General features: G+C 32.5%; 1 protein-coding gene across 1 annotated transcript in view; it reads right to left on the reverse strand.

The window, feature by feature from the left end:
* LOC129219910 (stromelysin-3-like) overlaps window positions 1-13,149 on the reverse strand; it is a 105,101-nt gene that overhangs the window by 42,964 nt on the left and 48,988 nt on the right. Inside the window, exons 2-3 of the mRNA XM_054854224.1 lie at window positions 11,561-11,684; window positions 1,895-2,002 (exon numbers count right to left, since the gene is read on the reverse strand). Of these exons, the coding sequence (XP_054710199.1) occupies window positions 1,895-2,002; window positions 11,561-11,684 (232 nt within the window). The remainder of the gene's footprint in view (window positions 1-1,894; window positions 2,003-11,560; window positions 11,685-13,149) is intronic.

The following is a 13,149-nucleotide window of genomic DNA, read 5'->3' on the forward strand; positions in this document are numbered from 1 at the left end:
GAGGGGTATGTTTCAGATAAAACTCGTCATCAAAGGTGGATAGATCAAAAAGGATGAGGGGGGGCACAGAAAAATGTTTTCCGTCAACTAAAATAGAATAAGAATAATGGATAAGGATATCCGCTACACGTTTTCTTTTCTAATCGCTTTCGACAGGTTCTGTAACCGCAACTTGTTACGCCTAGGTGTAGCGTGGAAATAAGAACTAGAAGGAACAACATTCAACTTTGTTGAGTGGGTTTTGAGTGGCAACTTGTTGACAATAAGCTCGTAATATGTAAATGAAGAGAAACCGATTTCCGGAAATCACTAGTTTAGTAAGGAATCAATAAAATGGAATAACCGCTTTGTTTCCAATATCTCCAAAAATGAATAAGTAATCGAATTGGCATATCAGTGTCAACTACACACTATACATGCTACTTTTCACACTTGATTTGTGTTTTTTTTTTACTTGAAACTTTTTTTTCCCCTCAAAGGGGATGCGTAAGAGGCCTCAGCCTTTTGCCGCCCTAAAGCGGTCCCTCAATATGACATCCAGTCTTCCATGTGCCACCATTAGCGGTGGATGTCAATGGTGGACATAGTTTTGACGCCTAGTTTCCACCAGATGGAGGCACTTGCACTCATTTCGATGCGAAACTACACTAAGAGTTGAATTTTTTCCGAGGGTATTCAAAACTAAATGAATACCCAAGGGATATTCTACTTACACACAAACTTGCAACTAAACAAATACGTTACAAGTTAAGCAAAAAAAAAATAAATAAAAAAAAATAAATAAATAAAAACTAAAAAAATAAAATAAATAAATAAAAAAATTGGACAATATTTATTCGTACTTCTTTTTACATTTGCATTACCGTAAGTTGGAAATGAAAGAAAGAATTCATTTTTTGAGACAAGTGATGTCACAAAACTTATCAAATCCGTTTCTTTTCGGATAAAAATTTCAACACTCGAAATCTGGAAAAAAGAAAAATTGCAGGAGTTGGAAAAAATACCATCAAAATTTTTTATAATGTCACTACAGCGAACCTGTGTAAATTGACCACTTGCGGTGCAGCACTTTGGTGGTCAACTTAGACAGGTGGTCAACTTATATAGGGTAATAATGAAAACCTTTATATTTTTTATTTTTTTTATTCTTTTGTCATTTCTTGTCCCATGCATTCATTTTTTAACTAATTGCAATGCTTTAAACTCACTTTCATTGTTTAGCATTACTTTAAAACAACAAGAAAAAATGATGTTTAAATATTTTTAGAGATTATTTACCAGAATGACGTGTAAAGTATCATACAAATTTAAAATTTCTGTGAATCGATGAAAAAAAATTGCCTTTTTGCTTATGAAAAACTACTTACTTGATATTAACAATTCCTAAAAATTCATAACAAGTCAAAAGTGACTCAAATTCTTCATTTGATTTTTTTTTCTTGTACATTTGTAACCATGGTAATCTACTTTTCAACAAAATAACTCCTTATTGAAGTTTGACTCATTTTCAGGGACTTAACAGCCCAATGTTTTTCGAAGGAAACATAGGTTTTTCTAAAATGTCTGGTTACTTATTTGAAGCATAACTGATGAAACTTTTAGTACAATGTAATGTTTTTGCCTGGTGGTCAACTTACAAAGAATTTTTTACAATACTCCAAACCAAAGCTGGTGTATATTAGCGGTCAAGATATACAGGTAGTCAAGATACAGAGGTGGTCAAGTTATGGAGGTTTTCCTTCATTATATAAGATTGGACTAATTCCGTTCCTGACAAAAGCGGTCAACTTAGACAGGTGGTCAACTTACAAAGGTGGTCAACTTTACAGGTTTTACTGTAATGTATTTATATTTCAACCACTGAACTACAATAGATTTTAAAGCACAAACTCACCCTGCAAGGCATATCTCTTCCTTCGCGCAGAGCCACTGTGGCCCACTTTATCTCGAACACCGCATCGTGGCATGTTCATCATGGTCAATGTCGTGTTGTCCAATATACCTGGAACAAAATACATTTTCTGTCATTTCATTTCAGAGTAAACGAAAAGGAATGAAGATAAAAAGCTATTCTCGAGTTGAAAAAAAATCGCGAAATCGTGATTAGTTTTTGGAGAATAGTAGAGATACGACCTCGATGACACATCATCAAATGTTCCAAAAAAATCGATGTTCATGTTTCAAAACATCGATGTTTAATATTAAAACATCAATATCGAAAATGGAGGAGAAAACTTTCGATGCCCTGTAACATTGATCTTTTTTTTTTTTTTTTTTTTTTTGCATATTATATAGTTAACTCTAAAAAATACTTTTATGGCATATATTAACTCACTCTTATTTACTCACAGCATATATTTATATTTTTTCAAAAACTAAGGTATTTGAACTGTAAAAAAATGTCAGTTATAATAATAGAAGTAGTGATATTAATGGAATCTTAAAAAAAAAAGAACTATTTTTGTAGTTATTCTACATTTTGTTCGAAGGAATAAGTAACTTATGCATCAGGGCTGTAGAGCCGGAAGAAAAATGGCCAACTCCGACTCAGACTCCTGGATTTTGAAACGTCCAACTCCGACTCCAACTCCGGCTTTTTTATTTATTTATTTTATTTTATTTTTCTCAAATCCTCTACCCTCATGGGAGGGGGAGGGGGAAACCCTTAAAGTGAGAGATTGAAATATTAATTCCTTTTTATGAAATGTTTGCGTTGCATTTTATTGTAAATCTAAGATGCATACAACGTTAGAAGTTCAATTTGAAAATCAAATCATCCAATAGTTGCGATTTCTAAAGAGAAAACTTACTTAAAAATCCCATTTTTTTAAAAATCAAAAAGATTAATTTGCTCCCCTTTAATGTTTAACAAAAAGATGTTGATCAAATCCTGTGCTTTCACTTGTTGTTTCATTTTGAGAGTTACTATCAGTTAAATAAAGTTAATAAATAAACAAACTAGGAGACGCGTAGATAGCTGTTACAGAAAGTTCGATAAGCAATCAAGCCAGCTGGTTGCCCCAAGGACAGTTATTTTCTTATTAGTCGGCCTTTGTACATGTAATCAAATCAATTGGTAGTCAGTTTTCAAAAAAAATGCAAGGAGTGTCAGTGAAAATTAAAGGAAAAAAGGAAACCCGAAGTCGGAGTCGGCATGTTTTCAAATGACTCCGACTCATTTACCCCACAATCACTCCGACTCCGACTCCACAGCCCTGCTATGCATACATTTAAAATACAGAACATCGAAACACCAAAGCAAATTTATAGAAATAATTGCGTAACTTCTTTAAATTTTCCTCTAGAATAATGAAAAAACTAAAAATGAGTCAATTGATCATTAATGAGCACCACTTAAGAGGTTTTTAATTTGGTTCTCAAAAAATCTTTTTTTCTTTTTTTTTTGACCAGTTAAGGGGAAAAAAAAAAAACCGTGAGATCGGCGCCTAATGTGAAAAAGAGAGTAAAAGGCTAATTGTCTTTGAACAAACTTGATTGAAAACAGCTTAAAACGTAGATGTGAAAAAAATCTGAATTTTTTTTTATTTTGGTTATTTCAAAAAATATAATTTTTGATGATTTGATATTTATTTTTTGGGTTAAAAAAAAAACCTAACAGATCTAAAAAAGAGTTTTCCCCTCTTTATCTGGGGGAGAGAGGAAGCGAGGGGGTGCATTTCAAAGGAATTTTTGTAACGGCATCGATGGGAGAAAGTCACACTGAAGAGTCAATATCACTGAAAGTTACTTTTTAGCGACAAAAATTTGAGAAAATTGAAGAGTTTGAAAATATTTAAATTTTTACGGTTCAAGAAATAAATAGGGTTCCATTAATAAAAATCAAAGTGCAATACTCAATAGATTCAGTAATGGCAAAGGATAAGGATTGATTACTAATAGAGTAAAGTTGAAGCGATTTTCATTTAACCAAAAGAAATAACTGGAAACAACTTCATTTTTAAGATGACGAGTTTTTAGGATGAAAGATTTTTGAATTGAAAATTCTTTTTTTCCCTTAGAGTGGGGTGGAGGGGGGGGGGTGTTATGAAATTTCGCTCTATAATTTTTTTTTCCACGTTTATACATTAGAATATTGAGAAAAAAAAGCTTGGATTTAGTCGTGCCTAATTTTAAAAATCCATTGAAAAACTGCTGTGAATACAAACTTAAATGCAAGTAATAAAAATTTAACTATTCTCTATCCATTAGTTATCTGTTAAAAAGACTAACAACAACATTTTTGAAGAGTGAAACTTCTGGAAAGCAATTTCTGTGCAACACTTAGAATATCGGCAGGAAAGATAGTTTTACAGAGATCGGCAAAAGGCAATGTCACAAACGATTTAACGTAGGATTGTTGGAAAATTTCTCCAAATACTGCATAAGAAAAAAATCACATGTAAGGGCCTGCCAACATTTAGGGTATTGAACCTTTTGTACTGTGGGTAACCCTCTGAACAGACCGCCTTCTTAAAGGAACCTCCTGATGAAAGAGCCGAAGTTACGAAAAACAATTACGTATTTACAATTTACGAAATTATTTTTGCATTTTCTTTCACCCACAGTACAAACATCTCACTAAGATAATGAATAGTAAGGTAGCTAATAGGTTTTTTTTGTTGGTTTGCTAAAATACGAATGATAAACAATAGCAATAAATAAAATATTTTTTTGTATTTATATTTACAAATACCACTTTGAAGAATTCCATCCTTCATTAAAATTAAAATTTTGTCAAAATTTTGGCGCTCCAATTAAGCAAATAGGGATCATTTGCGGAACTCCTGTAATAATTTCAGGCAACCCTAAGGTTCCGCGAAATCCGGATCGTAAACATATGAGATAGAGGATGGGTGTAGAAGAGAAAACTTTGGATAATATGATGTTACATCAATTTCCTTATTAATGACAATAATCGATCTCCGATTACATATTCTGAGATATATTATTGCCATTAATAAGAAAATTGAAGATTATTTATTCTCTCAAAGTTAAAGCATCTGAAAATTTATAAAAATGTTTTAAGAAGGATAAACTGAAAAAAACATGTTTTCAAAAATTAAGTTTGCTATTTTCTTAACCAAGTGATTAACTTATTGACAGCCTTGAAAAACTTTTTTTTACCACAATCATTTGAGGTCAAGGTCATCCGATCATTGCAAAGTGCCGTCTTTAATGCCTCAGTACGTACTTGCTTCATTTTACTTATAACATGGAAGCAATTTGAAAAAAAAAAAAGTTAGAAAAATTCTTTTATATTAAATAAAAAATATTTCTTCAAAATCTAAAAAACTCCACTCCAAGTTCATCACTCATTTTCAACGGCAATTTTTTATTCATTACTTTAAACGTTCTTCGAACGTTTTCTTCCGATAAAGCTCACAAAATCTTTTCCTTATTCATAAAAATGTTCGGATTTTCAAACTCAACAATCGAGTTATTATTTTTTTTTTATTTTATTGAAATGGTGACAGTTATTGTGAAACATAACTGAGGATTATTAAACGTTCTGGACATCAACGAACAAATGATCAAATAAAAATACTAATAACAGAATGGGGCTGTTTCCTTCAGTTAAAAGTAGTACTTTTTGCCACTGAAATTAATAGAATAAGCAAGAAAAAAAAAACATAGACTCAGAAAATATTTTCATTTTCCCAACAGCTATTTTTAATTAATTTTTTTAAATGTCCATTTTTCAAACAAAGCGTGGTCTTTATGACGTCACAAATGATGCATTATGGCGCATCTTTCTACCGCATTTCCACGTTATGATAATTAAGAAGCGAACTACAGTTGCGCTCTACGCTTGCTATCAACCGTATCGTTGCCAATACGCGTGAGTAAAGACGCGAATTAAATATTTTGGACCGTGAATGGCAACACTGAATTGCATTTCATCATTTGTGATATCATCGCTAGAAGCTTTAAAAGATGAAAAAGCACCAATTTAAGTAATTTTTTTTAAATATTAAGCTTAAAGAAATTATTTAAAAATGGTCAGAATCTATGTTTTTAAGCATGCTCTTTCAGAAGAAAATACTTTTAAAATTTTGGAAACGATCCCGTTATTACATTCATGAAAATTTTTTTATCAAATGCAAAAGCATTATTATGTAACATATTTTTAATGTTGAAATACCATGAACTTCTACTGTATTATGATAACACAAAAACATACAAAAACAGCATAAATGTTATCTTAATATAATGTTGATAAAGTGTTTAAAACAAACATTTGTTCCAGTTCTACTGACCATTGAAGTCTCTCATTTACTCTCAAAGTCTGCAATGGGGTCGTTCCCAAAATTTTAAAACTATTTTTTTTCTGAAAGAGCATGCTTAAAAACATAGAATCTGACCATTTTTTAAATAATTTGTTTAAGTTTAATATTTTTAAAAAAATTACTTAAATTGGTGCGCTTTCATTGTTTACGCTTCTGTCGTGTGACGTCACAAATGATGAAATGCCATTTAACGTTGCCATTCTCGATCCAAAATATTATTTCGCATCTTTACTCACGTGTATTGGCAACGATGTTGATAGCAAGCGTAGAGCGTAATTGTAATTCACTTCTTGATTATCATAACGTGGAATCGCGGTAGAAAGATGCGCCATAGTGCATCATTTGTGACGTCATCAAGACCACGCCTTGTTTGAAGAATCGGACATTTTAAAAAATTAATTAAAAAATAACTGTTGGGAAAATGAAAGTATTTTCTGAGTTCATGTTATTATTATTATTATTTTTTTTTTTTTTTGCTTATTCTATCAATTTCAGTGACAAAAAGTACTACTTTTGACTGAAGGAAACAACCCCATTCTGCCAGTGCTTGCGAAGTCGGAGTTAGACAGACTTTGGGGTAAAGGAGTCGGAGGCGAAGACTAAAAAATTTCCGTAGTCTGTCATTTTCTCTCTAATTCTGCAGCCGCATTTTTACAAAAATACAGTATACTGCCGCGTGCAGGTAAAGGGCAGTAAGAGCAAATTTTTCATTTTTCATTTTTTCGCATTTTTGTCATCTATTGGAGATTATTTTTACTGTACAGGCTCGCTTATTTGGTTTCCGCGGAAAAAAAAGGCGCAAAAAAAAAAGTCTAATCCCAACATTTCTCTATTGTTAGTATTGAATCCGAAACACGTTCGTTCAAATATCTCGAAAACTCATTTTTGCGGATACTGCCGTTTACCTGCACACGGCAGTATATATTTCTCTCAATATTAGGCAACAGCATTAATTTCTAGTTGGAGTATTTTCTCACTAAGATATAAAGCGAAGTTGAATTAAAATATGTATTATATAGCTGTAGGAAAATAGTATGTCTATGGTTATAATAAAGTTAATAATGGAAGAGATGTGTCTGCCGATTTGAAAACCTCCTTTGATTGCACCACTTTAATTACATCGAGCAACTTCGACCCCCTCCCCCCCAAAAAAAAACGTGTAAATTTGACTTACAGTGGATGGTTAAATTATTTTGCTCAAACTTTTCTGTATTTTTATTGTTTTTTATTGTTGTTACATAGTTTTATTATTTGAATACATTTTACAGTTTATTTAAAAGTTTGAAGTTTATTCTGGCAACATTTAATTTTTTTTCCTTTAAATATTTTTAATGTGATAGACGTCAGTGTGAGTTAAAATGAGGTTGTTTCCTTCAGTCAAAAGTACTACTTTTAGTCACTGAATTCGATAGAATAAGCAAAAAAAAAAAAAAAAAAAACATGGACCGAAAAAATATTTTCATTTTTCCAACAGTTATTTTTTAATTAATTTTTTAAAATGTCCAATTTTTCAAACAAGGCGTGGTCTTTATGACGTCACAAATTATGCAATTTTGGCGCATCTTTCTACCGCGATTCCACGTTATGATAATCAAGAAGCGAATTAAAATTGCGCTCTACGCTTGCTATCAACCATATCGTTGCCAATACACGTGAGTAAAGATGCGAATTAAATATTTTGCACTGTGAATGGCAACAGTGAATGGCATTTCATCATTTGTGATGTCATCGGACAGAAGTATAAACATTGAAATCGCGCAATAATTTAAGTAATTTTTTAAAAGTATTAAACTTAGTCAAATTATTTAAAAAACGGTCAGAACCTATGTTTTTAAGCATGCTCTTTCAGAAAAAATACTTTCAAAATTTTGGAAACAACCCCATTTCAAGTTACAAGTGTCTTCTTGTGAGTGCGATTTTTGGAAAAAAATTAACGATTTTATGTATAGCACTGGGTAACTATAATACTGGGTAGCCATATCATGCATTGAAAGCACGCCACGCCGCATCCAAGTCGTGATAGCAGCGAAAGGTTAAGTAACTAAATATTAAATAATTATGTTTTTACCTATTTATAATATGGATCAGAAGGTACTTTAAGTTAATATGTTTAATTCATATTTTAATTAAATTTTAAAATTTGTTCAAATAATAAAACTGTGTAATAACAATAAAAACCATGAACATACAGAAAAGTTCGTTTGGGTATAATAATTTGGCCACCCTCTGTACATGTCAGAATTCATCGGAAGTTCAACCTTGTTTTAGATAAAACAAACTTTGCATTTTGACAAGAATTTTGAGAACTTTGAAAAGTGACTATGTTCAAAACTTTGACTCAAGAAATTACGCCATGTATACAAAAAGCTTGTCCAACAAAAGAAAACCTTCCATTTTTAACATATTTTCACCTAACCATCTAAGAAAATAAGAGCTCAAATAAATTTCAAATTTTCTATCTTTCATTACATTAAATTTGAAGAATTTAAAACAGCTCGATTTGTTCTCGAGTTTTGGATCAATCACTATTTTGTAGAATGTTTTATTTTCATTCACAGGTACGACATTTTCAAGGAAAATTGATGAATTGAAATTTACACTTTCGGTTTTATTTTTCCGCAGGCTCACACTCAAGATGTGGAACAAGTTTGCGAAAAATACCTTCATTTGTTTTAGACTACGTATCTTTAAATATTTTAAAGAATTTGGATTTTTCACAATCACGACATTTAAAAATAAAATGAAACATGAAGTTAAATTGGTTTTGAACTTGATTTGTTATTCGCGAGGTGTAAAAGTATTAACTGGAATCCAAAACGTAGGAACGATTTCTTAGCCTTCGGGAAAAATACTTTTAGTTTCTTTCTCACATACTATAAGAAAAAAACCATCTCTTAGGAAAAAGTTCCTTGAAAGAAAACTTTATAAGGACATTTAACGGACCTGGATCTGTAAATTTTTTGGGCCCCGATGCACCAAAATTTGTAGGAGAAAGGCCAGTAGTGTGTATTTGCGACGTTACTAAGTTTTAGAGCTAGTTTTTTTTTTTCAATTCTTTAGGCCGTTTTGCCTTTTATGGACATGTCCTCCCCCTCCCCCCCGCACTGCGGGTCTGCGGGTACGCAGATCGGGGCCTGATATTTAATAAGTTAATGGATTATTTTCGACCTTCTTTCTTATGTCACAGTCCCGTCTGAATTAAATCATTGATAAAAACCGATTGCGTATTTTCTTTGACATAGACATAGACGACAGGGGTGGCATTTCAACATTTCATTTGGGGGGTCGAGTTTTTTAAACATGAATTTTCTCAATATGGAATAAAATACCAGTACATTTTTTTTAAGTAAGGTCATTAAAAAAATTCAAATTTTAATTTCCACGCTTTTAATTTATTTTATAGTAAACTGTAACAGAAAAGATCTTGATACTGCCGTTTCTAAAGTAAATTTTTAATGTTCGATTTTTGGAATCCAGAAAAAAAGGAAATCTTGGTACTATATTCCGTCAATGTCCAGTGGCATGCTCTTGGCAGTATAGCTGAAGATGAAAGTCTTGCTTGCCCCATCATGCACAAAAAAAAAAGGAAAAAAAAAATCCCTAACCTTCTGAGACACGAAAATGATCTTTCACAGTTAGCTGAGTTATTGGAAAAATAATTGAAGTTACAAAGTTATGTTAGAAAATGCATCTTTAAAAATTTTCTCTTTAAAAAAACCACGCAAGTTTAAAATTTGTGCTCTAGTCTTCATTTTTCATCATTGAATTACACTGGCTCTTCACAAAACAAATCTTTTTGCTTCGTTCAACAACTTTTACATGTAACTGAAATATTTTATTTATCTTGTTCAATAACCTGCACATATAATATTGAACTTAGATATATCACTAAATCTTGTGTTAATTTCATTAGAAACTGAATGAATCTATTATTTGATACGAAATATTGAGCCAAACTTAGGACTTTGCATCATCACGTGAATTTTTGTCACTTTTTTAATTATTTTTTTAAATGGGTCTAATAATTCCAAATTAACAAGAAACTCTTATAATAGGAGCTCAATCAAGAGTTCTAGCTTTTACTTTTGAATACCATTTTGTACCTCTCAGTTAAAGAAATACAAAAGTAAACCCAACAAAAGTATTTGTTGATGCATGAATTTTTTTCAAAAAAGCGTGTCTTTTGTAAGAAGTTTCCATGAAAGTATACAATGTATTGAATTGCTCAAATATGCCTCTTAACAGAAGGAATCAATGTTCACTCACTAACTGAACGTACATTTAAAATATAGGCGCAACAATGAACTCAAAATACCAAGGAACTTCTCGTAAAAAATCGGGCCAGTCACACCTGTGCACTGCCCTCTCACATTAGAAGCAGAAGCATCATCTTAACTCTGAACTTAAAAGTATGAGGCATTTAACCCATATGAGAAATTTCTTCTTCAGTTGAAACAAACTTATTCTCCATCTGTTTTTCATTCTGGATGTTCTGAAAATGATTCATGAATTTCTAAGTTATTACCCTAATAGCGAAAAACAGTTGCTCGTGTCTGGACAGGTCTCGAATTTCATCAACTTTTACTAAAGATCGTCTGCAGATTTTTTTTTTTAAATTCTTGCATATGATCACTGATTTGCGCGCTATGTGAATTGAATTTCCCGATTTCTTAATATTTTGCGCAAAATATTTGGGGGGTGCAACCGCCCCCTCTTGCTCCCCCTATTTGCCGCCCCTGATAGACGATGGTGTATATAATCAGCCAGTATCTTCTTTACTAATAACAAAGCTGGGTCTCTCTGTTTTGATGTCTGGATCTCTGTGACACGCATAGCGCCTAGACCGTTGGGCCGATTTTCATGAAATTTGGCACAATGTTAGTTTGTAGCATGGGGGTGTGCACCTCGAAGCGATTTTTCAAAATTTTGATTTTGTTCTTTTTCTATTCCAATTTTAAGAACATTTTCCGGAGCAAAATTATCATAAGATGGACGAGTAAATTACCAAGTTATCACAACATGGAACCGTAACAAGGGCAAGCCAATCGGCGAGAAATTCACCATACATTATTTGTAAATATACAGGTGAACCAAAAGACCTTTTAATTTTTCTACCACGAGCAAAGCCGTGCGGGTACCACTAGTGCATAATAAAATAGTTCTAATTTACACCTTTCCATAACAAAATAATATGCTCAATATATTTTTTTTTAAATCTAAACTCAGTCACTGTCAAGAATCGAGGTAAGCCTTGATAAGCGGAAGTTTCTTACCTGTTTCGGGTAAACCGGCAAACCTTTGAAATTCTTTCATGGCACTTGAAACTGCTTCTTCACTGATAAGCGATGCGGAATTGGAACTTGACTCGTTCATGTAGCCATATTTCTGGAGGTACATCTGAAAAAAGCGAAAGAAAACAATTCAGCATAAATTTTTTAAAAACCTTCAGCAAAGCTAAAAAACTTCTTTGAAATGCACGTGTCAATATTTTCTGTAGTTGATATTGTCCACTCGGTTGCATTTGTGCATTTATGACTTGAAAAAAAAATATTGAAACTGCAAACAGAATAAGACAATAACAGTTTTAAAATCTTCTTTTTTTCTTTTTCATTTTATGCTACTTCTGTGATTGTAACTTTTCTTTGTGATTAGAACGATATTTTTAAAGGCTTAAATCTGTACCTCAGAACCAGACTGGCGTAAGTCCAAAAATTGCGATTTTCCGTTTATTAGAGTATTGTATGCAGAAGCCATTCCGCATCAAGCCAATGTGAACGCATAATTATTTAAAACAATCCTTTTCAATTTTTTACCAGCGTCAAATAAGCGCACGTCCCATCTTTTGCATGCTCCAAAAAAAAGTTTTTCTTCCCTCCTGTAAAAAACATAATGTGACCTACGTCCTTCTGGCTCTGAGGTACAGAGTTGTCCATTGTGTTATTAGTTCCCACTCCATGTGCAACAAAGTGGTCAAAACATTTTAAAACTCTTCATAAATTACTTTAATACAGACCGTTAAACTTCATTAAACACAAACACATGGGAGAATCAATAAAAAATATGATTAATTAGGGGCAAATTACTAAAACTGGTTTTAAAAAAATCGGAAGTGTCGAGAATGATTTATACTATTTTCGCGAGAACGACTTTTACACATTTTCACTTCTTTTCCCGCATATGGCTTCGTCCCCCGTTTCTACTTTAAGTCCCCGATATTCTTTGATGTGTTCATAGTCTCGAGGCAGTACCTTTCCCCTTTTCTGACCCTTAATCTTAACCAGCTGCTACTTGCTGTGTGTGGGCGAAAGCAAAAACTTAAAGAACGCGATTCATTATGCTGTCTGCTATCACGCAAGCCCTAAGACAAGAACCCAAGAATCGATCAGCCCACGGACATATTTTTCGGCTATTTAGAAGTTAATCCTGTCGGCTTAACGTTTGCGGGTAAAAAGAGCTGCGCTTGTCAGTTTATGTCAGGTGGAATATATGTATAAAAGCATCCTTTAAAAATGTATCCTTAAAGTAAAGAGAAAATGCATAGCGTGTGAGAGAATACGATAAAAGCATGTTCGAAAAATTCGAGTATTCGTTCGATCTATGATGCACCTGAGACGTAGTTGTAAAGTTGAAATGACAGATAAAAGATGGATACATTTAAAGTTTAAATAACAGATTGGGGAAAATTATTTCATCATATTTTCATCACATTTAAAGGTATCATGCTGTAAAATATTTCTGAATTACAGACAATGGAAAATCAATTCCCATCGCTATAAACGGAAAAGACACTTACAAAAAGCATTCAGTACACAACATCTAGCGTCCAGTCCCTGTGGCATTCACTTGAATTTTGGAATCTTGA

This window comes from Uloborus diversus, chromosome 4 (genome assembly GCF_026930045.1).
Source record: "Uloborus diversus isolate 005 chromosome 4, Udiv.v.3.1, whole genome shotgun sequence".
Lineage (NCBI taxonomy): Eukaryota > Metazoa > Arthropoda > Arachnida > Araneae > Uloboridae > Uloborus > Uloborus diversus.